Source organism: Aythya fuligula, chromosome 3 (genome assembly GCF_009819795.1).
Source record: "Aythya fuligula isolate bAytFul2 chromosome 3, bAytFul2.pri, whole genome shotgun sequence".
NCBI lineage: Eukaryota > Metazoa > Chordata > Aves > Anseriformes > Anatidae > Aythya > Aythya fuligula.
This window is the reverse complement of record NC_045561.1, coordinates 54,508,832-54,535,885: the sequence shown is the minus strand read 5'-3', so window position 1 is coordinate 54,535,885 and position 27,054 is coordinate 54,508,832. Positions and strand designations below refer to the sequence as shown.

The 27,054-nt window shown below is 42.0% G+C and overlaps 1 protein-coding gene across 3 annotated transcripts in view; it reads right to left on the bottom strand.

Annotated features, from left to right (window-relative positions):
• ARID1B (AT-rich interaction domain 1B) overlaps nucleotides 1-27,054 on the bottom strand; it is a 319,934-nt gene that overhangs the window by 96,649 nt on the left and 196,231 nt on the right. For all 3 annotated transcript variants that reach the window (XM_032185764.1, XM_032185765.1, XM_032185766.1), the window contains exon 6: nucleotides 1,772-2,015. In XM_032185764.1, coding sequence (XP_032041655.1) covers nucleotides 1,772-2,015 — 244 coding nt within the window. The remainder of the gene's footprint in view (nucleotides 1-1,771; nucleotides 2,016-27,054) is intronic.

Below are 27,054 nucleotides of genomic sequence, written 5' to 3'. Positions count from 1 at the left end.
TTCATAAAAACGCTTCCTGAGGAAGAGGTGCTTTGTGTTACTGTAACAGACTAGAAAATTGGCATTCAAAATGGTGACACGGTCTGTATGAAGAGCTAATACTTTTCATTAGGCCAGTCACAAAAACAAGCTTTTGGGCTCAGCTGAAGCGAAGTGACTCTAACCCTGACCTTTCAGCCCAAAGCCCTTCTATTTTTACCCCAAAGGAATTAACTGGTTTGATAAAAGTTATTACTTTTCCCTACAAACTGTCCTGCTTACATCCTTATCTGTCGTGGTTACAATAAAGCTATTTTCAACTTCACAACACTCTCCCTATATTCAGCAACCAGGCTGCTAAAATATCCATCAATTTATTTGCCCGAATCTGACTGTTCAGAGATATTCAAAATTTAATCAAGCCGAGATTTTCCCAAGAAATCAGAACATCAGTCTGCAAACAGAAGCCAAGACTTCCTGTAAAGCCAACAAATCTGAGTCCTGACTGTAAAGCGCAAGGATTAGTTCAGGCTGTGGGAACTATTACCTTTCCTCCTAGGTGGACTATTTAACTTCACTCAACAGGGACAGGCTTTGATGCCACACAGTGGGAGCTGTGCCGCGAATACAGGGTCACCACCCTTCCTGTAATGCACAGGGCTCCTGTCCCATCGCTCTTCCTGCTGTTCCTGCCCCACCTGAGCACATCCTGCCAGCCCAAGTGGCTGGAGAGGAAAGAAATGACTGCAGGGCATGTGTGCAGCATCAGGGCTTGACACACTCATTTAGGATGCAACCTTCATGCGCATGCTGAGCTTACTCCCCTTTGCTTATCTAGCTTGACCTCTGTTTATACTTAGGCACGGACATTTCACTCACATACCTTTGTACTGAATACCAAAACACACACTGCTCACTACATCTTAACTTGCATCTGGTCTACAGCACATCTAATGAATAGACATTACTATTTTTGTTTTTTAACTGAGCTCCATCGCTTATTTTTTGTGTTTTTGTCAGCTACAGATATCACCCCAGGGTAGTGCTAGCACTGTTCTATTCTTAGCATTCAAAATATCAGAAAACAATAAAAAAATGAGCATCAGAAAGGGAACAAACTCATCTTAAATACCAAACATGCCATTTTTTTCTTCTGGGTACCTTAAAAAATTTTCACAAATTTCTGAATGTACATTAATGATCTTGTGTCAACTCTATGTGGCACAAAAGAGCAAGTGGCAAACACGCCACCATCATTTACATTACTTTTAGTGGAGCTGAATTCCTAGTAAAATGTTGACCTTTGCAAATATAAATTAATGTCTTATAAGAAATATTGTATTCAAATTTTACCCCAAATAACATTTTCTTAACACAGGGTTGGAAAACCTCTGCCTCATACTAAGGGGTCTTAAGCCACCATACAACTCCAAGAGCTGAAGACAACAAAAATACACAGTAAAAATAAAAATGGGACCCTGCAAGTAACAGAGGAATGTGACAGATGGATGATAAATGAACCAAACACAAAAATTAGGATCAATTATTTGGACTGGCCCATGAATAAGACATTTAACAAATACACATGTGGAGTCACGTTCAGAATTTTGAGAGCTCTGAGGGCTTGGTAGCGGAAATTATCCCTGCTTTATTTACGCATTCTTTTTTTTCAGAAAAAGACCCTGAAAACGCAAGATTTTCCTAAACTGATGAATTATCAATCTAAACGTATTTTTTCTTTAACATATATAATTATAAACCTTTGTATTGATATTTGTTGGAACAAGCTTACCTGGAATACTTGCTGGAGAAATGGGACCAGACCTCGACTGGTTGCTTCCAACAGGAGAGCCTACAGGGGAAGGCGATGGGCCCCCAGGGATGCCAGAGAGATGTGGAGAAGCATGAGGGGAGAATGGAGACTGTGCGGGGTTGCTCTGCTCCCCTTGGCTGCTTGTAGAGCCTGATGCGCTAACAGCTGAGCTCAGCGTTGCTTCAGTTCCAGTCGGCAAGTCATCAATGGATCCAGACAGATCCTGAGGAAAAAGGAGAAAGAACCTAAGTAAAAACTAATACACGAGCCTCAGGACACGAGAACTGGCATGGTGACGAGGTCCATTTGTTTACTTATTACAGCAGATAACTAAGAGGTTTTCTTTAATGCTGGTTCATGTAGTTAAATGATGGTAGAAAATGAGGATAGTACATACAATTCTCGGTTTAATCTGTAATTCTTTTGAGAAAAAGAACAAGCAAGGGTAACAAATGAATTGGAACCAAATTCATTCAACATTGAATTTAACCTTTTCCATCTGGATTAAGCTTTCAAAATTAATCCCACAAATTCTGCCTGAGCATACTAAAGCTAATGAAAATGATACATCAGTTTCACTTTCACACAGTATTTCATTTTGGGGTTTGCTCCCGTTAGAATCACAGCTTATTCACTTCCCTCTTTAAACCATCACTAGAATGACAGAAGAAGGGTATAAAATGTGCAGCCTTCCTAATACTCGTGTTCAGTTCCTTTGCCTTGCAGACGCGAGACAAAAACAAGGCCCAGCCCTGTGCAGCAACACAGGACCCACTGGCCACCTAGGAGTAAGGAAGGCTGCTTCTCTACTTCCACCATATCTACTTCCATCAGTTTGACTAGCATCCAAGCTCAGTTTCTCTACAATTTTATTTGAGTGCACTGCGAAACAGCTGTTTCGTTTCAGTTCATAACTGTTGCATTTTCAATGTTTTCAATGAGAAATTTCCTCCAGTGGTCAAAGCACATCTCAATTCTAACTACAAGTTGCTGGGCACATTCCCTAAAGCTATAGTTAACACTGTTCTTTGGATCTGTGGGAGTAATTTGCTTTTAAATCATTGTAAAATCAGATAAGAAGAAACAAGAATGTTGTGACAAAGCAAGTATGTGCCCCTTAACTCTCAGGAAAAATGTTAATTCCTGAGCATGACAAAAAGATCTCAAGCAAACAAAAAAGCACAAAGATAGCTGCGCCTCCATCAGCTGTTGGTGAGGCACAAGTTAGGGAGCACACTGCTATTTCTATTAGTGAATTAAGGCAGAGAGCTATTTCACAGATAAAACAAATCATGAAATGACCTTTGGGGCTTCAAGTAATTGAGATGACACAGAGCGTGTTGCTTTTGTTGATAGTTATTTCATTTGTCTGACTCATGCAAGTTGTTCCACTGGAGACAACGGGACCAGAGACTTGAGGAGTGAAAAGACAGCTGGGCTTTGCCTGGGCAAGGAGCTCAAGAAACAACAACTTAGTGCTATCTCACCTTTATCACAAAAATAAAGTTATTTTTTGGAGTTACGCAACCTGGACAAGATTCGAAGTGGTGTATTCAGAATGAGTGCTGCCTGATCCCCGTTACAAGGGGCTCCCAGTTAGTCTCCCCTAATAGACAGTCAGTCTTCCAAGGCATGGACATAGTAGGATTAGCAGTTTAAACACCAGGAGCATTCATAAAAACCCACCTAGAATGCTATGTGCTATTCCCCCTTTGCATAAAGGTGTACTTAAATACAGCTGGCCCAACTTAGCTCTATCCAGGACACCTCACAGACTGTATTTCCAAATGTGAATTAGACACAATACTTCAGGCACAGCTCTCACCACAGCTTCATTTTGCTTTTTCCAACAAGCACAAAATTGTATTTGTATTTCATTAGGCATATGAAAAACAAAGATTGAAGTTTTCGAAGTTAATTTACGTGTGAACTCTGCATTCACTTGAGAATAGAGTTCCAAGTCCCTACAAATGGAAATTTAATTGTGATGCTGGCAATAAACCATTTTCATTGTCTCTTTTCTGAAACTATTAACTTTAGGAAATGTAAACACTGCCGTTTGATGCTGCATACAGTAACGCCAGGGATTTTCACAGGAGAAGGTACCTGACAAACAGGTAAGCAATTACTGCTTCTCCATACATCACACGGCATTCTTATAAATGGAATCAAATCGCTGCTGTCGTAACGTGTAACAAACGCTGCAGGAAGTGCTGATGAAACAAATGCTGCTGAAAAGCATGTAATGAAACCCCGAAAGCCGAATGCCGCAGAAGAGAGCATATTCAAAATGAACACAAATTCTGCGTAAAAAAATAGACGGGCACCCAACTGATATAAGGTAGTGAAAGCGCATGGTTTTATGTTTGGAATAACAAAGTTTTTAAATGGTGTTTGGATTAAAGTGTTCACTTGCTGCAGTAAGCCACAGGGTACTTGAAAAACCAGCAAACCAAAATAAGGGAAACCCATGAAGCAGTTAGTAGTGTCCATGAGGAAATTATCTCTGCAGAGATTGAGGCAGACCTTGCCCGTTCAGCCCAGCACCTCCCTGGCTTGCTGCGTGTGGCTGTGGGAGCACGCGGGGCCAGGACGAGGCTCATTTCTCCACAGGCCGCATCATGGCTCCTCGTTCCGCTAATCTCCCGTGGGGGTGGCGTGACTGTCAAGTCCTAGGCATTTCCTCAAGTCCATGCCTTCAAGGGATTTCCTCACGAACCTGATCCAACTCATTCATAAAAGCAGAAAAGAAGGGAAGAGGAAAGCTTCTGTGATGCCAGCCAACCTGAAGCGCCACCCTGCCCCCAGAAATGGCGGGCACAGCAGCCAGGCAGGCCCCAGTCACGGTGCGCCTCACAGCAGCACGAGCAGCAGGATTTCTTTTCGAGGCCGGGAAAGGCACAGGGACACGTCCAATTCATCGAACTCATCTGCCGAGGGTGTTATCATGGCAACAGGATCAACCAGATCAATCGCAAACGCTGATAATAAGGCTGCTCCTAGGGGCATGAAGGGCTCTTGTCTATCCGGATGCCTGCGCGACGTTCCACAACCTCTACTTTGTGTTACAGGGGGCTAAAATGAGAATCATCTGCCCCTCTGCGCAGTTTGTGAACCATTATTGTGTGTTTTTTCCTAACCTGTGCTTCATGGCCTTACCTAGTCTTTTAAGGCAGAAAGCATGAGTAGGTGAGCAACCGGGAAACTTCCAGTACACAAAGGCTTTAGAAACACCTCTGTTATCCACAAAAGCTAATTGGGAAATTAAAGAGCAGCAGAAGAAAGACTTTATGTGAAGCACCTGGACCGAAAGAGCACAAGTTGGCTTTCTGTTCTCCTATTATCAGTATTTTAATGCCTGCTTTTCCCTCAGCGTAGCAGAACAGTAATGAAGTCCTGCCACTTCCACATCACAAACATTTATTTGTAGAGAAGATATTGTACATGTACACATCATATATGTAAATTATATGGATTTACTTGCATTTACTTAGCATATCCATACGTAAAGCTATTAAAAAGCCTGCTAATAAGAGAAATTCACAGTGGTTTAAGCATACAGCCTAGTTAACAAAGAAGCTCTGTAACTAATACTCCTCTAGAGGACAATTTAGTCAGCAGGGCACCAACTCTATTCTTCTTTTATAAGTACTATCAGATCTATGATGCCTGTAAAGAACAGAGAGACCTTACTTACTGCATCTCATTCAAACCAAGGCACCTTCAAGCTACAGTGCTTCCATTTATCTTGTTGGAAAGTTGGCAGGTTAGGTAATTGCAGGGATTCTTTTAAGGGGCTGAAGTCCCCATACCCTAAGGCATGTCTTAAATTCTGCCTCTTTTCAGAGGTTTTATCTGGTAAGCACTCATTTCTTTGAGTAAAACGTAGCAGGTCTAGAATTACCAGAAAACTCTTGTTATACAGACCTGGTTCTTGTACAATAATTTTACTGCTCTTGCCTATGGTATTGGTATGGCTGTATTTTCAAATGTGATACCAAATCTAAGGAAAAAGAGAGGGAAGACAATTTTTTTTTTTTCTCCATCACATATCCATATCAAAATTCTGTATTCTCTGTCATCTTTACATTCTGTATTATTCAGGACAGCTTTCCAAGTTCATTTCGAGATTACACCTTGATTATAAACTGAAATGTCCCTATGCAGGAGTTCTCTCTTTTAGTTAAGTGTTTTATCTCTATCTTCACTTCTAGCCTCACCTTCCACCCATGCACAACCTTTATCCTTGTCCCTGTGACAAGTACAAGAGCTAAAATGAACAGGATCACATTGTGCTCAGGATTATAATGTTATGCCTTCCTGGTGGTATGATCTTATCAGGCTGACAAGAGAGCCACTCTTGGAATAGCACACCAATTTACAATTGCAGCACAGCCAGCAAGGGGTAGAAGGAAGTAAACTGCACAGAGGCACGAAACCCACAGCTACCTGCAAACAGAGCACATGAAAAAACACACAGACATTCATATATAATAATATAATACAATGTAATATAATATAATCTTATCCAAGGAGTATTCCTCGATCCAATAAATAGCAAGGAGGAGACTTCAGTAACTTGCTAACACCACCACGATTTTACACACGGAGTGTGACAGGATTAGAGCACTCACTACGGAGCAAAAATTTACACTGCAAACACTTCATGCAGTTGCTGGTTTTGCTCAGGAGTGTCCCAGCAGCCATAAAACATAAACAAGATTTTACTGGAGGAATCCCTTGCTAAATACCCACAGCTGAAAAACGATGAGTGCTTCCTCTGAAGTCAGTAAAACTGAAAAGTGCCCAACAGGTCTAGCAGATAGCCAGAGCCTTGCTAAATGATGTCCCACACTGCTAAATGACTGCTTAAATTCACTGACAGATTTCTGGGGTTTGGGGGTCTCTCAATGGGTTTCTGCATAGCGTATACAGCCCCGGGGTTATTTAAACTTAAAGCTGCCTGCCTGCATGGCCCGAGCCACCCTTACTCCACCCAGGCCTTTCTGTGGTGTTTTTGTTAGGACGGGGGACAATACTGCTTAAAAGGCAGAGTAACGCACGAAATATTCATCGCCTCAACGCGAGTCACCGCTTTAGCAGTGAAATTATATATACACACAAACATATTTTACATATAAGTATGTAAATATACATTCACGCAGACATCCACTTGGCTATTGTTTTGGAACCACGGGGGATTATGAACAATATGCTCTGTAATTGAGATTAACTTTGAACAAATCATTTGGCTGACACACACACATACGCGCACAAAGAAAAAACCCACAATAGCTCTGTTTAAATTTCAAGATATTTGTAAGACCTCTTTTCATCACAAAGAAGCCTATAATAGCACGTTTCAAGAAGACTTCCAAAGGCCCTGCTGGTCACATTGTCTAGACAGCAAGCGAGTTAACAGCCTCCTGCTTCCTGCGCAACTGGGAAAACACACAGGCACCGAGCCATGGGGACGAGGAAAACCCCAAAAACCCCTTAGTGGTCAGAGCCTCCCACCCCCTCAACAGGTGTCCTCCCGCCAGGCCAGATGCATTGTGAATATGCTAAACATATTTAATGCACATCCTTAAAAAATCTTGTTTAATGGGACACGCGTTGGAACAAACCCAAACTTTGACAATATTTGGGCAGAGGTACTTTTTAGCTAGCCATGGTGCTTGGCAGACCTACTTCATCCCACTTACTGTACTTCAGTGTTGTTAAATAAATTTTAACTTTAACCCGTCTATAGTAAACTACTTGTGCAATAGTCTAGATGAAGCAAATTCTAAGTATATGGTAAAAACACTAGCCTCTTGCAGTAATTTTAGTCCCAAATTCCTTAAAACAGCTGGTATGTTGTAAGGGCTCCTATCAGCATCAAATACCTTCTCTGAGAAGTTACATAGGGAAGTCCCCCAGGATGCAAAACCTTCCACCAAGCCCTGTACTCACTTAAGCAACTGAGAAAGAGTATAAGCAAATAATGCAGTGCCAGTGCTCAGCCTTCTTTCTTTTCAAGCTGTGGGATTCTGGAATCACACCAGTATTACAGAAATTATCTACAGAAAGACAACCTGGGAAAGCAGATTCAAGTCACAGCTTACTACCTAATCACTAAGCAAATGACTGTTTTGGACAGTTCTCGCTTTTAATTTGGATATGAAATTAATTCCCAGTCTTAAAAAAGTCCCTCTGGTTAAAGCAGCACGGAAAATATTTGTTTCTAAGAAAAGTGAGTCCTAATAAGTAAATACTTGCAGAGAGCGAGGAAAGAACAAAGGAGGGCTGATACTTTTTTTATTATTTTTTATTTTTTTAACTCAAGCTGATATGAATTTCTGTGCTGACTTTAACTGACCTGGGTTTTCTCTGAACATTCACTGAATGGGAAGTTTCATCTGGCAAATGTAAGTAGACTCAGTGCAAAGTCAGAAACTAAGAGCTATACCACTATTTATTTTATTTAAGGTATCCCCTGGTCCAGAGCACACATGATGAGGCAGTGTGCAGCCTCAATGGTTGAGACCTGGGGAGAGCTGACGGCAGGACCTGGCCCTGTTTTGCTCACTCACACACCACAAAGACCTCACGGGCTGCTTGCACAGGGCCACCTCACCTGCTGCCTTTCTACACGGGAGACAGAGAAGCCATTCAGGAGGCAGCAGCCGACTATTTCTTCCCGAGCACAGATAAGTTTGGGCACCCGAGCTGTTAAGACTACGCGGGAGGAGAGGCTGTGGCTGCAGGCATTCCTCCCTGCGTGTGTGCCCACAGGCCTGGCTGCCACCCAAACTGAGAGCACAATCTTCTTCTCCTTGATATGGCATCTCACAGTGGCAAGCGATTTCCAATCCATTTTAAAAAGACAGAATTGTTTCTTGCTACATTTGCTTGACAAGCAAGGGATCTCTGTTAGCACGACAACTTTAATTCAAATGTAAAATCCAAACCAAACAACTGTTGACCTGATACAGATGTCCAAGAAGAAAAGTAGGGTCTGACCATGGCAAATTCACTCCAGTGCTCGTATCTGGATGGTTTTGGACCACACTGCACAAACTGCTAGACCCTATAATTTCAAAAAGTACATTAATTTTTTAGGAATTAATCCTAGCATAAACCTGTGTCTATCCAGGGCAAAGCTTCTTTTTGTGCATTTTAAACTACTGTATGTATTTTTAACTATTTTGAACTATATTGGGAGTTTCTCTCCATTTCTTTGGATGACATATGATTGGTTTATACCCTTGAGGTTCCTGCAAATCCAAACCCATACGAATTGATCAGCTACCACGTTACAGCAATCTAACCAGCTTGTGATATGCCCATGACACGAGACTAGAAGAGGTTGTGAAGACAGATACGGTCACACTCCTGTGCTTGCACTGCTCCACGATGCGATCTGACTTGCTCGTCCAGACGAGAGCTTTACAGCAGAAACAACTTAGGGCAATTAGAAATTCAGAACCGACATGGTAGCCTCGAGAATGACACAAAAGCACGGCCAGCTACACACCTTGCTGGCAGTGCTGCGTGCCCGGCATTATGTGGTCTGCAGTTCCCTGGCAGGTAATGGGATGGGGGCTCCTGAGGTCTCCAGCTGCATCACAAAAGCTCCTCATGCCATAAAAAAGTTGATACTTTACAAACATCGACTCCCATGTATGAAACAATAAATAGTAATGACCCATGTGCTATCAAAGCAAATTGACAAAGCCTAGCAAGGACTGTAAACAGGTAAGATGCAGAGCTTGTCTGACAACAATACTTTTTTATATCGGAAGTAAACAGTAAATCTCCAGAACAGGAAAACAATAACACGGCATCTCTCAGGATACAAACCTCACTGTTTATCTCTGAAGCAGAATGCTTAGCACGTAGAATTTCTGTGAATAAAATTTAAAAACAAACAGCCAGGAACCCTTAGGAGCCATTTGTTTCCTCGGTATTATAGCAAAGAAAAATTCTCAGCCAACAACTCTCGTAGCTACAGCAAATAAATTATCAACATTTAAAACACCCAAATCAATGAAAACAACAAACTGCCGCCAAGTCTAGGAAAGAAAAGTTGAATTTGCGTAACAGCGACCTAATAAAATCTGCTCGCGCTCATACTACCACTCATTCAGCTTCCTCAGTGTCAATATTAAACATACACAAACACGAAATCCCTGCCATTACAGCTAAGTTTTTTCATTTGAAGAACAACGAGGTAAGATGTAACTTCCTTCCTTTGCACCTCATTGGGTTACATCCATTTTCTAGACCATGTCCTACTTCCCCATGGGAAAGACAGGCTCAATTGGTAGGATAAAACAGAAAATAAGCAGACTGAAGGTGAATAGGCATTAATCTAGAACCTTTCAAGCTCTTTGGTGCTTATTTTGGAGATCACCATCCTCCTTCAGTAGGCTTAAAATCTGCATGGCCACTGGACAGCCGCACTGCTGGTCAGTCCAACCTGCTTCTGCTTCTGTCCCGACCCTATGCTGAACCAAGCATCACAAAGCCACAAGGAAAACACCGCATGCCTCTTCCTCCCCCTCCCGTTACTTGCTCTGCTTTCACAATTGGCTTTGAGAGCAATCTGAACAAGCAGGCAAGAGGAGGAATACTGAGTCACAAGACAGGTGAGTATCAATTTGGACAAAAGGGTATGAGACAGAACAGAACAAGACATTACCAAAAGAATATATGGGTCAGTAGGTCTGAAAAAGACCTAAAATTTCGGCAGGAGCAGCAGCGACATGAATGAGGAATTATTACTTACTCCCTTTATTCCCTTTACTTTGGCTCCCATGCTCGTGGAAGCTTGCAGCACAGGCAGTCAGAAATAGACCATCTGTCTCGAGACTATGTATTCAAAAACCCGAGACTTTGCAGGTGCAGCTCAAGCAAGAAGCAAATATCACTTCAGGATACCACGGCATGAAATGTGATAAAATTCACAGTATGTCTATACTGCAGCATGCCTGCACTTGATTGCAGCGCCGAGACTCTCAACAGGTCTGCGAAGGGCAGCTCTGGTAGGAGAAGCTCTTTCATTATGGCCACACAGCCTCGCACAGCTCGATGTACCCTATGTCTACTACTACTGTTTACTCCTGCATCACAACACACCCATCTTGCAATTATAAATTAATGTCTTTCCATACCTGCTTCTCAGATTACCCCATACTGCATTCAGGAGGCATCAGCCAGGCTGTTAAAATAAGTTTGGACCTATGATATAATTTGATTTGGAGATCTGGAGTTGAGAAACCAGAAGAAGTGTTGGTCCAACAATCAATCGCCCGCTGATCACTGAAGACAGACCTTTCCACCCCACGGTAAAGTAGGCAGGTTGATAACAAGTGAGCTGCTCTGATAGCCCGAAGCTGTATGTGGACCACAATAAAGAGCAGAATAACTGATGAACCTGTACACCCAAGGTTTAAAAGCTCTTGATCTACAGCACTTGCCTTTTTTTGGCATATTAATACCCTTTGTAGGAGTCATGGTTTGATAAAGGAGGTGTCCCAGCAGGTGAGCGTGAGAATGAAGATTTACAAAACACAGTTTTCCATTAGCTCGGGGACTGTGCATGCATCATAGTGTGCCTCTCTTCTCTCTCCCCCACAAATCTGTGTAACCAAATACCGCAATTACACAAGATGGTAAATAAGCCAGAGACACATCTTGAACTTCAAAAACACAAGTGCTCCACTAACTTTTCACCTCTTCCTCTTTAATCACATGCTGAAAGCAGGTAAAAACGCATACACCAAGAACAGTGGTAGATGTTAGAAATGCCTTTTTTTTTTTTTTTAAGAGACTGAATAAAGAGACTTGCCTCAGAGAACAGCATTAATTAACAAAGTCTCATTTAACAAAACTGGAACTAACTGGATATGCTGTGCTATACTGGTGGGGCAGGCAGAAATTAGTGTCACAATGTTCTCCACAATAAATTCAGCTGAATTTGCCTCTCCAGACTCATTCTCTTGGCATCATGCAGGACTCTCTCACGCTTCTCCCTCCTGGGCTTCCTTTCGTTTTTCTGAAGCTAACACGACTCCAGGGGTGCCCAGTTCAACGACCAGCAGAGCACAAACAAATGGGGCTGATCGCTTCACGCACACCCACGTGTACACAAACTGCTTGCTCCTTTCTGAGGTTTATGGGCCATAACAGCAAAATCAAATGATTATGCTTCAAGAGCTGTTCGCTCACCCCTCCTACCTTTTCATTTCCAAGTAACCTGGGAAAAGGATGGCAGATGAAATTCGAGGCAGTAATAAGGCAGAAAAAACTTTCAGCTCTTTTCTCACACGCACTAGCTAGAACCAGATTCCCTAATCACCCCAAATTCTGTAGGCCACATCTCCTCACCATAATTCAGTCCTGGCTGGGCACACTATTGTGCAAAATAATTGAGCTGCAAGGGAACATGATATTTTGAGATGATACGGCTTTAACAGACTTGGGTAGAACTCACATTTCAGAAACCTCTGTATAAATTTCAAAAGGCTTTTGAAATCTTAGAAAGGTGTCTCGGCCTCAGATTTCTTTTGAAATAGTATCTTGATTACACTAGTAGGAAGGATAACTTGTAGTGCTTCCTCCAATTAAGCTTTAAGAAAAAAATCTCAAAGGCCAATACCCTCCCCTGCCTCCTGTTAAGCATGCTGTCCTAGACGTGGTTCACAAATGTTGTTTTCTGGGTGGAAAGGGTTATCTCAAGGCTAAGGCAACAACATGGTTGTCCTAATCACTGAATGCATTACGCCAATCTTTATCCAGCAGGTTTGCAATTTTAGGCACACTTCTGAACTCCAACACGTGAGGACAAACAGGAAAAGTCGCTACATAAGTCTTAAACCATATCGACTATGAAATCTATGGGGAAAAAATGCCAATTACTGTTGTTCTTTAATTACTAGATTTTAGAAAGAGAAGACTTCAATGGTGGATTGTGAAAGCCAGCTTTCTGTGAGTTTCTGAGTACCTCAGCATGCTTGAAAGCTGCATTTTTTTTTTCTTGTCTTAGAAAATACAAGGAGTCCCAAGATCTACTAGACAAAGCTTTCAATGAGACTGTTCCTCCAAAACTTTTCTTGCCTTGAGGAAGGAGGCTGGTATTACATTGAACTACAAATCAATGCAATTCTAATAAACACACTGTGAAAAAACTCCAAGAAAGCCGAGCGAGGATGTGCAATGTACAGCATCAGCCAAAATGTGGCTGCTGCTCCCTGGACGACGATGAGTGGTCTACTTGGTAGTGCCATATTGAACAGGAGATCCCCACCTCCCCCACTGTGCGTTACCCTGCCCTGGACCTGAGGTGCCAGTTGTCCTTTCCCAACACCTGCCAGGCCTTGGACCTGCTGCAGTTCCCTCCAGCAAGTACCACTGTGGTACCACAAAGCCCACAAAGACCTTGTGGATTTTGCACTTGGAAGTCACTGGTATGAAAGATTTGTAACCAGAGTTAACAGAAAACTCTCCCCACCGAAGTCCTCTCTACCCATACTGAATTTCGAGGGTGTTCATGCACAGTGAGAAAAAACATGCCAGGTAATGTGACAGAGAAAAGGTAGAAATAAAGGGCTATATTGGAAATAAAGGTGGAACCTCCTTTGAAAGAGGGCCTGCAAGGCCCTTGTAAGGCGGTGCTCATTTCCCTTCCTCTACTGCTGCTGGAAACCCCCGTGCCACACACAGCAGATGCTGAACCACCGTCCACATCCGCATCCCAGTCATTGCATGATGAAGCCTAGACAGATTTTAGCCCTGCAAGAACTTCAGGTGCTTCCCCACCTCCTGCTGATGCTCTAACTTTCCAACCTGTGTTCGAGCACTGCAACGGAGCTCAGGGAGCAGGGTTGAGAGGTCTGCAGGGGCACGCGTGTGACAGAAAGATGGGCAAAGAGCCAACTGCATCACATCACGGTTTGTAAGAGATACAGCCTGAGAAGGATATGGGTCTTAGCCTGATCAAAGTTTTGCTCTGTGGCTTCTAAAGTCGTTGCTGCTTAGCTGCAGTGCTGCCTGAGCACTCATTCTAGCCGCCTGTTCGTGCTCTTCCATGCCAAGAAGATTATGGATGGGGCATCATTTCTATACTGCTGTCTTTCTGTAAAAGACAAACCAAAACACTACCTTTCTCACAACTTTTCTTACAAAGATCTAACTAATGAACTATCAAAGAAAAGCTCATTTCATCCTCTGAGTTATTCAGTAGAAAGACCACCAAAAAAGGGGGGAAAAAGCAAATCAGTAGGTTGGGTTGTCACAAAGTCCCAAAACAAGTCTGAAGGGTGATTGGCAGAATAAACGAATGTACCAAAGGAACAAACAGTCTTACGAATTAAGTAAAGAAATAAATAAAGAGAAAAAAAAAAAAAAAAAAAAAACTTGTAAAAATTTCAACAATCACGCCAATCTGTTAGGAGCTGTACCACTGCCAGTTAGTGGGCCTCAGGGCTCCGTAGGATTTCTCAGCACAGTGCCAAACTCCAGCAATATTGTTATGGTTAGAAAGGAATTTCTCACAAGAGCTAACAAAGGCAGAAGGTCATAAATAAACACAGCAGGATTGCCTTGTCAGTTCTCATTATTAGCGCTGCAGGCACTTGCTTTTCTATGGGCTGCTCACAGGTTCATTTAAGTGTAAGAGCTCCTCCTCAGAATTTCACATACTCATAAATAACGAAAACATTTCTTAACTCACGGAAGAATAGCACATCTAAGTTATTTTTTTTATTTTATTTTATTACTGTTTTTCAAACACACAGAAGCACATGTGCACGAGCTTCCTATAGCTCTGCTGTCCGTACATCCACAGGCATGCTTCCCAAACTGACTGGAAGCTTAGGCGCAGTTAACCCAGCACTGCAGCATCCTTTTACGCTGGCCTTCATTACACCGCCCAGGCATCCGCCTGACTCCAGCCATAATGAACAAGAAGAACTTTCTTACTGTAATAATGGTCACCAGCATTACGTCTGGGCAGGAAATGAGGCTGAGCTCCTAAACCGATCCTGACGTGCATTACAAAATGAGGAAAGCACAGCTGTGTGATCATTATTGCAATTATAAAATGACATTTAGAGTTAACTTCTTTTTGTTTCTGAATTTTAAAGCGGAGAGGGGACAGTACCAGTGATTCTAGGGGTACAAACAAGCAAAAAACAGAAGGGAAAAGTTCTCAATATTTCAAGTGCCAGTCCTTTATCTCCTGTCAAAAGTTAACAGGCAAGTGAAAGCATCTTACCTCTTCCATACGCATGTGTACCTATCTATACATATACATACACATACATATATGTGAACAAAAAGTGAGATTTGTGTAAAACTAGAAATAATTTAAATAAATTAACACTACAATGTAGTGCATACTGATTCCAAGATGCATATGTAGGGCTTTTCAGAATATTACATTAAACTTAAGTACCAGCAATGCTATCTCCAGAATATTTTTATTTTCTATTTATTATGCTGGAATATACCTGTAAAGACTTGAAGAAAGCCCAAAGGTTCACAACCTTGGAAACAGTGCCGTTATGTTAAACACAAGTAAATGAGCAGGCCTCATGCACAGCCCGTCTGCTCCAGAGCAGGTGACACGGGATGCCTGACCACAGGCAGACCACCGCTCCATCACGGTCACTTTCAGTACCTGAGAGGTGTGTGGGGGGGGACATAATTACCCACCTGCCAGGAAAACCCAAACACTGCTCCCTTTTGAGAACTGTACTCAACACCAAAGTACACTTCAGCTTCCCTGCGTGGACATAATGAAATGGCCATATCTACTTTTCCGGCGGGTAAAACCTGACCAACGTGACTATCACTGCGATCTGCGCGGTTTCAAATCCCCACCTTTTCAAACAGATTGCATGACTGAATGACTGGCGAAAGCCCTGACGCCTTGTATGCTTTCTGCGAAGAGCTCAGGAAAATCATTTTCCTCCCAGCCTGCTTCCTGGCCCACCGTCTCCTATCAAAGGCAGCCGGGTTGTTAGTACTGACGCGCTACAGCGGAAAAGCCGTGTTCAAAGAGCTGCTCCCCTCAGCTGCGCGGCCCGTTCATTACACGCCATTCATCACCATAAACATCAAAAGCTGGAGCAGCTCCTGCGAATGGAAGTTCTCCACATTTCCTTTTACAGACCGCAGGTCGGCTCTCCTCCTCCTCCTCCTCTTCCTCCTCGGTGCTCAGAGCGGTTCGGTGCCCTCCCAGCCGGCCGCTCCTGCCTGCGCTGCCCGCCCCGACACGGCCGAGCAGGGCCCTCCCGCACGCTGCTGTGCAGGAGCTGTTTTCCAAATTGCTTACCCTTTTAAGCTGGCTTCCACCAGACACAATACCGGAGGTGTTACAAAAGCAGATTTCTTTCTGCACACCGGCAATTGTGTCCTTCTCAGCTCCAGCCTGCTGGAGAGGAGAGAGCCGCTGGAAGTGAAAGAAGCTGGAATAAAAGATAATTGATTCCAGCTGGTTACTTTCTCGGCCTCCCTCTATCACCAGACAAGGTGCAGCCACAGCACAGGATGCGCTGTAATCCCTTCTGCAAGCACGGAAACCGAGACCCGTTTGTGTTTCCAGCGCCTTCTCTTCAGGGCCGCCCAGAGGTCCCTGGCTCTGCAGCACCTCATGTTGGGCCCTCGGCTGCGACACGCAGCTCCCTGCGGGCAGCACTCACGGGGCCGGGACATGACATGGGCACACAAAGGCACAGGACATGGGCACACAAAGGCGTGGGACATGGGCACACAAAGGCACGGGACATGGATGTGCCATCTGGATGTGTTGAGCATGGCAAGGAGCAGCACGGTGATGCCTCCCAGCCTGGCAGATCTCAAGCTCACGTGTTTCAGAGAGAGGGATACCCTAACCACAATAGCACTTACACGTTTCTTTCCTTGATTTTTTTTTTTCATTAATATTTTAAAATCATTTACATTTGATCAAGACACTCTGATCAAGACATGTTTATTTCTCTGCAAACGCTCCTCTGCCACCGATTTTGACAGAAGAGCTAGGTTTTGGCCCACCGACTCAAACATGCACTTGGGTTAATGTTTTGTGCCTCATGAATTATTCCAGAAGGGAAGCACCCCGTATGCAAGTCAGAACGCAGCTCCAGGCTACCAAGTCCGGAGCAGAAGAGGAGAATCTCTCTGCTGGGTAATTGCAGGCACACGTGGACGAGCTTCTAATCAGCAGAGGGAAATTTCCCCTCTGCAGTTGCTATTGAAGGCAGGAACCCAGCCTGGGCTCTGAATCATCTTCCACAGCAGCTCGTGGCTGTGGAGGGAGCGCTTTGAAGTTGCACTGAAAAGAACTTCACGTTTTGCAGATTAATCTATCCCTCCCTTCCCCCCCTTCTTTTTGTACAATTTGTTTTACACTTCAGTATTTGTGGTCGTATTTCAGTAGTACAACACTCACAGCTTTTTGACATTTTTGGTATTTTAAGCTTATATTATATTTAAGTTCACCATGCTCAGAATTTGAGGATAGAAAAAAAAATGTTTCAAGGGCTACAGATTTCTAAACTGAGTCATTAAATGCTTTCTCATGTTAAGCATTATATTTCATTACCATAAACACGCTATTGTGGAGTTTTTTCTCTAGAATCAGGAAATAATTATTTTGTACATTCTGGAAAAGGTCACCGTACATTCCTGTTGAGTTTAAGAGCGTGAAAAAATTATGCAAAAGAAAGTTGAGAAAGTGAAAAAAAGAGCAGGGGTGTATTTCCTGAAAAAAATATGGAGGTATTTCTGGTTACAAAATATCATTTGTTATATTTCTATCAAAGAAAACTGCAAGGACACACTAAAAAGGTGAACCAACTACTCTAAAAAATTATGACTCTGCCGAAAGATCACAAATGTCAAGTTAGTGTCAGAGTGTTGGCTCCACTGACTTCTCACGATTTTAATTTTACTTTTTAAATGGAGAAAAGAGGAGAGAAAGGGAGAAGGCATCATCAGACTAAGTCCATCCTGCCTAGCCTTAATTTTTTAAGCTAAAAAAAGCCCAAACTCTGTCCATGATCTGTATTGGTTTGTACCTGACCACTTCAGCCGTCCCTGACACTTGACCTGCTTCTGAAAAGCAAGAAGTCCAATTTAAGCCGACGGTCCTGCGGGGAGGTAATGGTTTGACCCTTGGTCCCTCCACCACAACCGTTCCAATTCTCTAATGATTTCCCTGCAGGGTTCATTTACCAGTTCTGGGTCAAAGACCAGCGCATCCATGAAGACAAGGGGCAGCACAAGCACTGCATGATGGATTTGAAAATAAGTGCATCGTAAAGGAAACCTCCATCAATTAGGGATGGCCTTTGAATTCAAAACAAAAGGAAGCAAAGAGCAAATCATAATGTCTACTCTGTTCACTTCAACAGCACACAGATACATACATTAGAGATTTATTTTAGCCTAGGTGCAGACCCAGCAATCATCCTAGGACAAACAGTGCCCGTTCATCCTCAGATGAGGCAGCCTTTCTATCCTTAGTAGCGGGGAAGTTGAAAGGATTCACTGCTTGATTCCAAACAAGCTTCTGTTGTATCTGAGCACTTCACTATCACACACCTGGTGACTCTAGACAGAAACATCAAGACTTGCAGTAACTATGAAGTAAAAGATCATCCACATGTCATTCCGCTTTTGATTTTTTATCCTCTGTCTTATTTTACCTTTACAGGAAAGAGCAAAATTATCAGTTACGAGTACTGCTTCTCCAACCATCCGTTTCCAGGCACAGATTAAAAGTAGATGCATTATTTATTTATTTATTTATTTACTTGTCCAGTGGTCCTCCACATTGAAATTTATTATGTGCTTTTTTAGAAAGACAGGTATGAGGAAGTAGAGTTAGCAGTACAAAAGGAGATGCAGTAAGGGCACAGAAATATGAACCCTGAAAGATGTGCTTGTTCCTAATGAAAGATGGAGGGGAAAAGAGGGGAAAAATTACGTCCCTTCTTACCAGCAAACATGCAAATTAAAATAAATACGAGAATACTAAAAATAACTCTCTTAAGAAGGTTTCCACTATTCAAAAGCGATCAGGCAAGGCCATGGTAACAGATCAGCTGATGCCCGTCTTCAGAAGCTCTGGCCATGGCCAGCATGCACCAAGCAGAGCTAATAAATGCAGATTACTTGTAACAACAAGGGAGGGAAGCTATATGCACACATGCATATTTTGGTGATACAGACTTAGACTGGGAATAGAGAGAAAATGATCGTGACAACAATGCAATATCCCCACTTTTTAAAGCATCTTCTATTTGCACAATCCAAATTTAAAAGCTATGTAAAAACCCCCAGTACTGAGCCTGCCCGTCAGGCTTGCTGACCTTGAATCTCCTGAAATACCTCCCTAAGCATTTAGCATTCTCACTCCTATTATGGCAAAACTGAGGACTGGGCAACAAACCCTGGAATCTAATTGAATGAGTTTTGTATATGTGACCAGGCTGGCTGAGAACAAATTCTTGCTGCCAACCACTCCATATGTGACAGGAAAACTTCTGCTAATAAAAGCCATATTGATGTACTTGTTAACGATTTGAACACCACAGTAATTGAATTTAAACCAGGTAACTATGCACCAGGGTTATATTTTGCTCTACCAGCCTACCTCCTCCATCTCCTCTGCCCCTGCGCTGCTTAAAAGCAGCTGGAATAGTTTTACACCACCACCCTTCCCATCACAACCCTGTTGCCATTACAGGAGCTCGGGGAGCCTGGCATTTGAGCAGTTCATTTGAAGTGCTCTTAACTGCTTTTCTGAAAGAACAAAGCAGTTTTATAACTCTTCTCTATAAAAACAGAAGGCACTTATCTGATGGCTTCTCTTATTTTCAGTCCACCAATAAGTGACACCGGTATGCTAGAAGTGGCTACCGCCATGGAGACAAAGTCTGTCCATCCCTCATTGGGATCAATCACATCAATGTTTCTGTGATGGTTTTTTATTTGTTTTTCATTTTGTTGTTAAATTAAAAAGGATCAATGTAAAAAAAAAGCACCCCCACAAACCACTCAAGCCCCAGTACAAAAAGTACTTTAACGCAAAAGGTTCTTGATTTCCTCATCAGCACCATTATTTGAAAGCTGAATTATTAAATGGACACCATTAGAGAAAGACAAGTTTTCAGTAATCTTTTTTAAAGTAGTAATCCTTCTCCCCCCCCCCCCTATTTTTCATCAATTAAATTTAATTTTCCTGTGAGTCAACACAAGGGAATTGTCAATAAAAGCCTGATGGAGCAAACCTTTCCAGAGGCCCTTAAGCCAAGCGACTTCAGCTTACAATCAGGATACAACCTGTATTCAGAGAAACCCTTACTACACCTCCACCTCTGCTCAAAAGTGTGGTTTTGCAACCTATCTTTTGGGCTGGTAACACTTTGCTCATGCGATTGTATGCAAAGAATGGCACACTACAAGCTATATTGGAAATAAATGACCAGTTTGTTTGTTTTAACTGGGACTGAATTACTCTGTGTACACCTCGTTTATCTCATGCAGACCACAATTCACGATAGCCATTTATTCAAACAAATTCTGCACCTGATGAACTCCGCATTGGTGAGCTCCTACAAGAAAGAACCTGAAGGCCTTTCCCTCATACAAGTCCCCCTTCGTCCCTCAGTTCAGGTGGGAACAGAATAACAGATAGTTTTCTTTTACTCCACACCAGGTCTGAGGCCATACAAGAATCATACACGTTACAACGGGCTTGTACAACATTTGGGCATCTTCTCTGTGGATTGATAGCTTGTCTGCAGAGAGGTGAACTTATCACGGTCCTGCTTAGCGTAGACATCCGGACAAGCAGTTGGCAGCAAGGTTTCTTCTGCACTAATTACATTCTTTTCCAAAAGTTCACCCTGCCTGGGTGTCCAGGTAATTGCAATTAAGGCAGGAATCTGGTAATTAGAAATTCAAGCGCCCTGCCAAGAACAATACACTTCCTCTTAACGTGCTGCCCAAAGAACTAATTCACTTGGAAAGGACAGAAGCTGATGTGAAGTGGCAGAATAGATGTTGATTAAGCAACAACCACAGAAATAAATTCCCTTCCCCCTAAAATCAAATTCATTACATCTCATTTAGACTCCTAGAAAGTGTTTTATTGCCTTTGAAACATTTAAAATAAATGAGAACTCAGAATTTCAGACCTCCGAACAGAAGCATTTTCTGCTCACCAACTCCAGAGACTGTCTGGTGAGAACTGCAGGAACATTTTTTTCCAAGCCGCACATCCAGCTGGTTTGTACTCCCCTTCAATCTCCCACCAAAATGCTAATTTTGTATCATGACTCAGCACCTACTTCTCACAGACATTATTCACTACATACCAAATCACTCAGTAACCACCCGAGCATGTTCAACACAGAACAACATTTCATTAAAAACGAAAGTATAAAGCAAAGCCACCCAATATACCACTTCCACTGGATACTAGCTATCTTACACTGTATACTAGTTTCCTCTTTCTGGAAACAAGAAGCCTTTTTCCACTGGAGATAAGGAAACTGTTCAATTTTCACCTGCATACTTTGCACTGTATTACATTAACTAACAAAAGTGTAAATTCTAGTATAGATGTTATACTAACATCTGGTAACTTTCATCAGTAGTGTCTAGAGGCAAACATCAGCTTCCAGCCTCCAGCAGAATTCAGGTTCACTTAAAATAATTTCTCATGTGAAGGAGCAGTTCCAGCACTCGCACACTGCGCAGTCCCACCCACCTTCTTTTTGAAGCATTTGGTTCTGGTCACTGTCAGTCACAGAACAGATTAAATAGTCTCTCATGATAGGTCCAGCAGGATTATTATTATTATTTTTAAGGTGTTGAAATGTGACTGACCAGCAAGTCAATCACCAGGCACAGATATAGCTGATCTGGCCAGTATACTGAGGTGACTACAGAAGGTTCACAAAGCTACACGTTCAACAGACCTTTACTTCTTACTTATGAATGGCTTCAAAAACCAGACATTTTCCCTTCTTCTTCCTCCTCTGTTTAATTTTAACCAAGAAAGCAGGTACAGCTTACATCTAGCTGTTTCTAGCCTATTCTTCCCACCTCTCTCCTGTTCATTCTGCAAAGCAAACCCTGATGAATCAACTCAGCCATTGCTCCTCTCTGGCTTTTCTGAGGAAGAGAACATGCTCAGAGAGTGCTTATGATCTTGGGATCCGCTTACACAGAAGAATAAAATCAAGCGGCAAAAGTAATTAAAAATACCTTAACAACATAATTGGTCCAAAATAAAATGGATTTTGAATATTCTGGCACTTAAATTGTTGAAAGCATTATTTAAACAGAAATAATGACAGCAGGTAGATAACTGCATTGTTTTTTAATCTGTCAGCTAAACGAGGAATATTGTTCTTAAAGTCTAGACTTCCACATCACATGCTTTAAAATCCATAGATTTACAACATACCACTAAACCTTTATCTACCGAAATTACTTTCATTATAGTTTTAATTTAAGTCACGTGGCAAACAAGGTTAAAACTGTCTGACGGGATCAACAGATAAAGAACTGCATAGGAGTAGAGTCCAGAATGCCATACTCACATTTTTCTACAGAGAATCAATGTAAGAGGTTTCCGTCCAAACCTAAGCCCTGGAATCACGAGCCTGGCTGTAGACACAGCACTGCCTATTCATTTTAATATAGCTAAATAATTTCAAATTTAAATAAGGAAGGATCTGGGCCAATGCTGTTTAGAATTATTTAAAAATATGGGGAGGGGGAAGAATTTTTACTCTCTCTTGAAAGAAAAACCTACATGAAGTCCATGTCTGTGCTAGATGACTCAAGGAAAGTGCTCTCCCTAGTCCCGCTCTTAGTGGTTCCATAATAACTTCTTCTGGATGACACTGCTACCTCTTCTAATTAGCTACCTAGGCATAATCAAAGGAGCTTCTGCTTCCTCATCCTGCGTTTCACCCACTAGAGGCTTCAATAAGCTCTCACAACTGGGATTGATCTAGGGATCAAAAAACTAACACAAGCATAACTCACATAATTCAGAATGCACTTCACAAATGGAGACTACAGCCGTGCCATAAAATGTATATAGAGCCCTGATGGAAAACTATGAAAAAGAAAGGATGCTTTGAAATTCTCAAGATTTGTTGTTGGTTTGCTTTCATAAAGCATTATAAGATCAGTTCTGTCGCCTCCCCCTTTCTCCAACGTTTTTAAGTCTAAGAAATTACTCAGTTCTCTCATGACCTCTGTTTCTTATTGCCTTAGTGGGTTTCGAAGATTCTTTAGATCATACCCAGACATAACTACTAAAGGAACAAGCTGAGATCATCAAAACCTTATGACTGAAACACTGAAAACAAAATAGAATGTACAGTTTTCACCGCCCACCCCAGAAGTACATCAAGTGCACAGTAAGAAAAGCCTACGGTAAGAAATTACCTCTCACGCGCTGCAGCAAAGCCTTGGGAGCTAATAATACAAGAAATAAAACTGCTGTTTTGATTGATAGATCTGTTAAAGTTTCTTATCGCTGATTTCCAATGTCAGTCAAATATGTTTCATCTTTTATCAGTAACAAAATAAAGTTATTTTTGCCTTGGAATCTGAATTATAGATACTTAAATGTAGAGAAATAACACTAAGCCAAGCAACAATTGAGGACTAATATCTTCCAATTGACCTAACAATGTATTTAAAAAAAAAACCACAAAGATCAACTATTATGAGCGAACATTGTGTTCTTTCCTATGATTAATTTCAGCTGATCATAAGCAAGGTGTTTAGTTCAGGTATTGTGTTCTTTGTTTTATGTTAATCTTCCCATCTGTTCTTATGGTAGGTATCTCATAGAGCACAGACAAAAAAATAAATAAATTCTCTGATAGACAGGCATTTGCATCACGCTGTAACACAGAAATTAATGTATTCAGTGTTCATGTAACTTTATGCAACCATATATGCATACAAATATACATACAATATATATAACGGAGACAAATGTTTTAATTGGCAAAGCTGGGTACTGAAAAATGCGTCACTTGCAGCTTCACTGTTGTATGGTAAGTGATTTTTATTTTCTTGGGTAAGTTAAAATTTATTGTTCAATAAGAATGAAAATCCTTTAAACTGCATGCTGATTTCATAGTTACAACACGCTGAAAGTCATCTGATGCTTTGCACATGGCATAGTGCAGTGCGTGAAAATAATGCTTTCCAGGGAATTTGGACTAGAAAAGACTAGAAAAAAGAAGTTAGTATTATCCTGCTTGTGTGAATACACGCACTTACACGGAAGGACATGAACAGCTCACTGGGCACATGCAGTTGGACAGGATCACTTCACTGCCTGTGCGATGCACAAGCGAGCAGGACGGGGCCCCAGTCCCCTCCCCACTGCAGGGGGTCATTGCAACCTGGGCTGCTACGGAAACTGCAAAAACCCACAAACCACAAAAACAGCAGATGGATTTCGACCCCCCCAAAGGTGTTATCTGCCATGTTAGAAAATGCCAGATGCTACGTAGGCACCACGTTCAGACAGCTCTCCTGCTTCTGCAGATACTCCCTGGTCCCCGAGGTGCGGCATCACGCTCCTGCTCCCTTCTCTGCCAGCTCCCTCTCCTCCTCTGTGTGCTGTCAGACCAGCACCACAGCTTACACCGGGGCAGTTTCGGACCACACGGACTCTGGAGCATGAAGATGTGGCGGCTGTAGCGAGCCACATGTGGCTGACGGACGGCAGCAGGCCCAGCGCTGTCCGTGAGGCCTGGCGGTGCGACCGCGGGGCCTGCATCCCTCGGGGCAAAGTCACTCCCTCCCTTCCATGTCCTGTTACCAACCAAGTCACGTAGAATAAACTTCCTCCTATAACATCTTTAAAAATGGCTAATAAGGGATTTTTAAAGTCAGATTTTTCTATATAACACTCCATAAAACAATAACGTTAGAGCGTTTTACTACTTCTTTCTTCAAAGATGCACGGCTTTCCTGAGAGCTGCATCCATTCAGCTGGTGGAAAGGAGCCAAGGCGCAACCAGAAGCACTCGCATTTTGAAATCCGAGTGGTCATTTTACAAAAATTATATTAAGCAGCACATAGCAATATAAATCGCTCCATAAAAGCGGCATACTGCCTTATAAACTGCTCTTTTAAAACCAACTTAACAACAACAAAAAAAAATTAAGTTAACAATGGGCTGCACAGCTGTAAAATAAGTTGCCAATCCCTGACTAAGATGATGAAAAGCAGCCATAAAGAAATTTTGGTGAACTGCAGCAAGTATGAGAAGACAAGGTGACAATTATATTTGGGGAAGTGATCGGGCCCCGTAGACCCCACTTCAGCAGTGGAGTAGTGCATCTGTCTAAAGCTGGCATCCAGCTCAATGGGCATGATATTCTAGTCAAATCCATCATCATTCAATAATAATGGCTTGAGAGCCATTATTTTCTGAAAAAATGTACTACAATGGACAAGCAGCAGCCTCACAGCAGTTAGACTGGCTCAGGGAGAAGTCAGCCACACAGGAGATCATTTCCTCCATTTTATAAAGGTTCAGTCCCAATACACACAGATGCCTTATTTTTCTAGAACATTAGTACTGAATTGCAACGGTGTAATGGTGGGGTAATAGTCTCCATCAATCTGCTTTTTTAAAAAAATAATATTAATTTTTTAAAAATGAAGTACTGGAAGTCTCCGTGTTTCTACAAAGCCTGAATTCATGCATCCATTTTCATGGAACTTAGGAGGTTATTCTTTCAACTGCATTTTGGGATGCTCATGACAAACTCTCTGCTAAGAGGATGTACACACAAAACTGCAAATCGAAGGGCCTTCTCAAAAAACTATCCCACGCACGTTCATGGAACAGACTCCAAATGTTTTTCTAAACCACGGGCAAAGGCCCATGTCCTGACACTATAACTGGAAAGAATGCCACAAGGGGTAAATTACTACGGTTGCCTTCATTGTTTTTCACAAGGTAATTTTTTTAGACGAAGATGCTGTTTCTAATGACCTTCCCACCCAAAAGGGTAAGAGCTTTGTCACTTGTGAGTTATTTGTATACTCTTGCTAATTGTATTGCTACACTCCTCCAATCATTATGAATATTCATTTTATCTCACTCCTCTCTGTGTGCACTTATTAACTGTATAACACATATACCCAAGAGATTTTATATGTGTATATATGTATATATGTGAGTGATGTTATTTATGTAAATCTATATCTGACCTAGGCACACAAAAAACACAATATTCAGCAGTGGTACTGCAGTCCTCGGGAATAAGGAACTGCCAGAGAAATTGAAACAGTTCCAAATTACCAAATATCACCTCAAATAAAAACAGCTCCTTTAACAACAATCTTTTTTAATTTTTTTTTTGGCAAGGATATGAACTCACCGAGCATTTCTTATCATTATTGCTATTATTATTTACTGAACACTAAACTGTGTTTTGTCTTATATATTTAAATTAAGAGAGTAAGCTGCCTGAAAGATCTCGTCTTGTTGTGTTTCCTTCTATCTGCTGCTACAGTTTTAAAGCACATTTTCCTTTATTTCACTTTTCCACAAGCCATAAAAAAACTCATTTCTAATTCATCCGTTCGTTCAGCTTAACCTCTCTTCTCAGCAATTAAAGCACTCTGCGCATCCCTCATCTATCACACAGCCAGCTAAATAATGCATTGCGTCCTCCGCTCATCTTTTATCATCCCAAATGACAGGTATTAGCATATCTCCCCAGTCAATTACAGTGCAGCGGAATAATCACAGCATAATTGGGCGAAAGCCACTCTAATCACCAACCCTGCAAACTCGCAGAATAAAAACTGAGTGGCAGTTCAGACAGGCCTTGCTCTTGTCCATGACTCTAGCCAACAAGCTTGGCAGGTCTCCATTTCCTTCTGCCTTTTAAAACTTATTCTTCAGGGCTAAACTTCGCAGCACATACACACACAACTAATTTTGTTTCCTTCAAGGAGGACCGTGCAGGTTGATAAAAATTACCAAAAAGCTATTTGCTAACAAACGGAAGCTTGTAACATAGCATGCCTATTTTCTGCCCTTCAGATCATCCAGCCAGGCTCCGCTCCACAGACTAGCTTTGACAGATGGGTTTGTTGCTTGAGGTGGAAACTTTTACATTTCATGTTAGAGCAAGCAGAATTTCTTTTCCTTCAAGTATAAAGGTTTTAGTAGATCTAACACGGTTAGGTACTGTTTTAG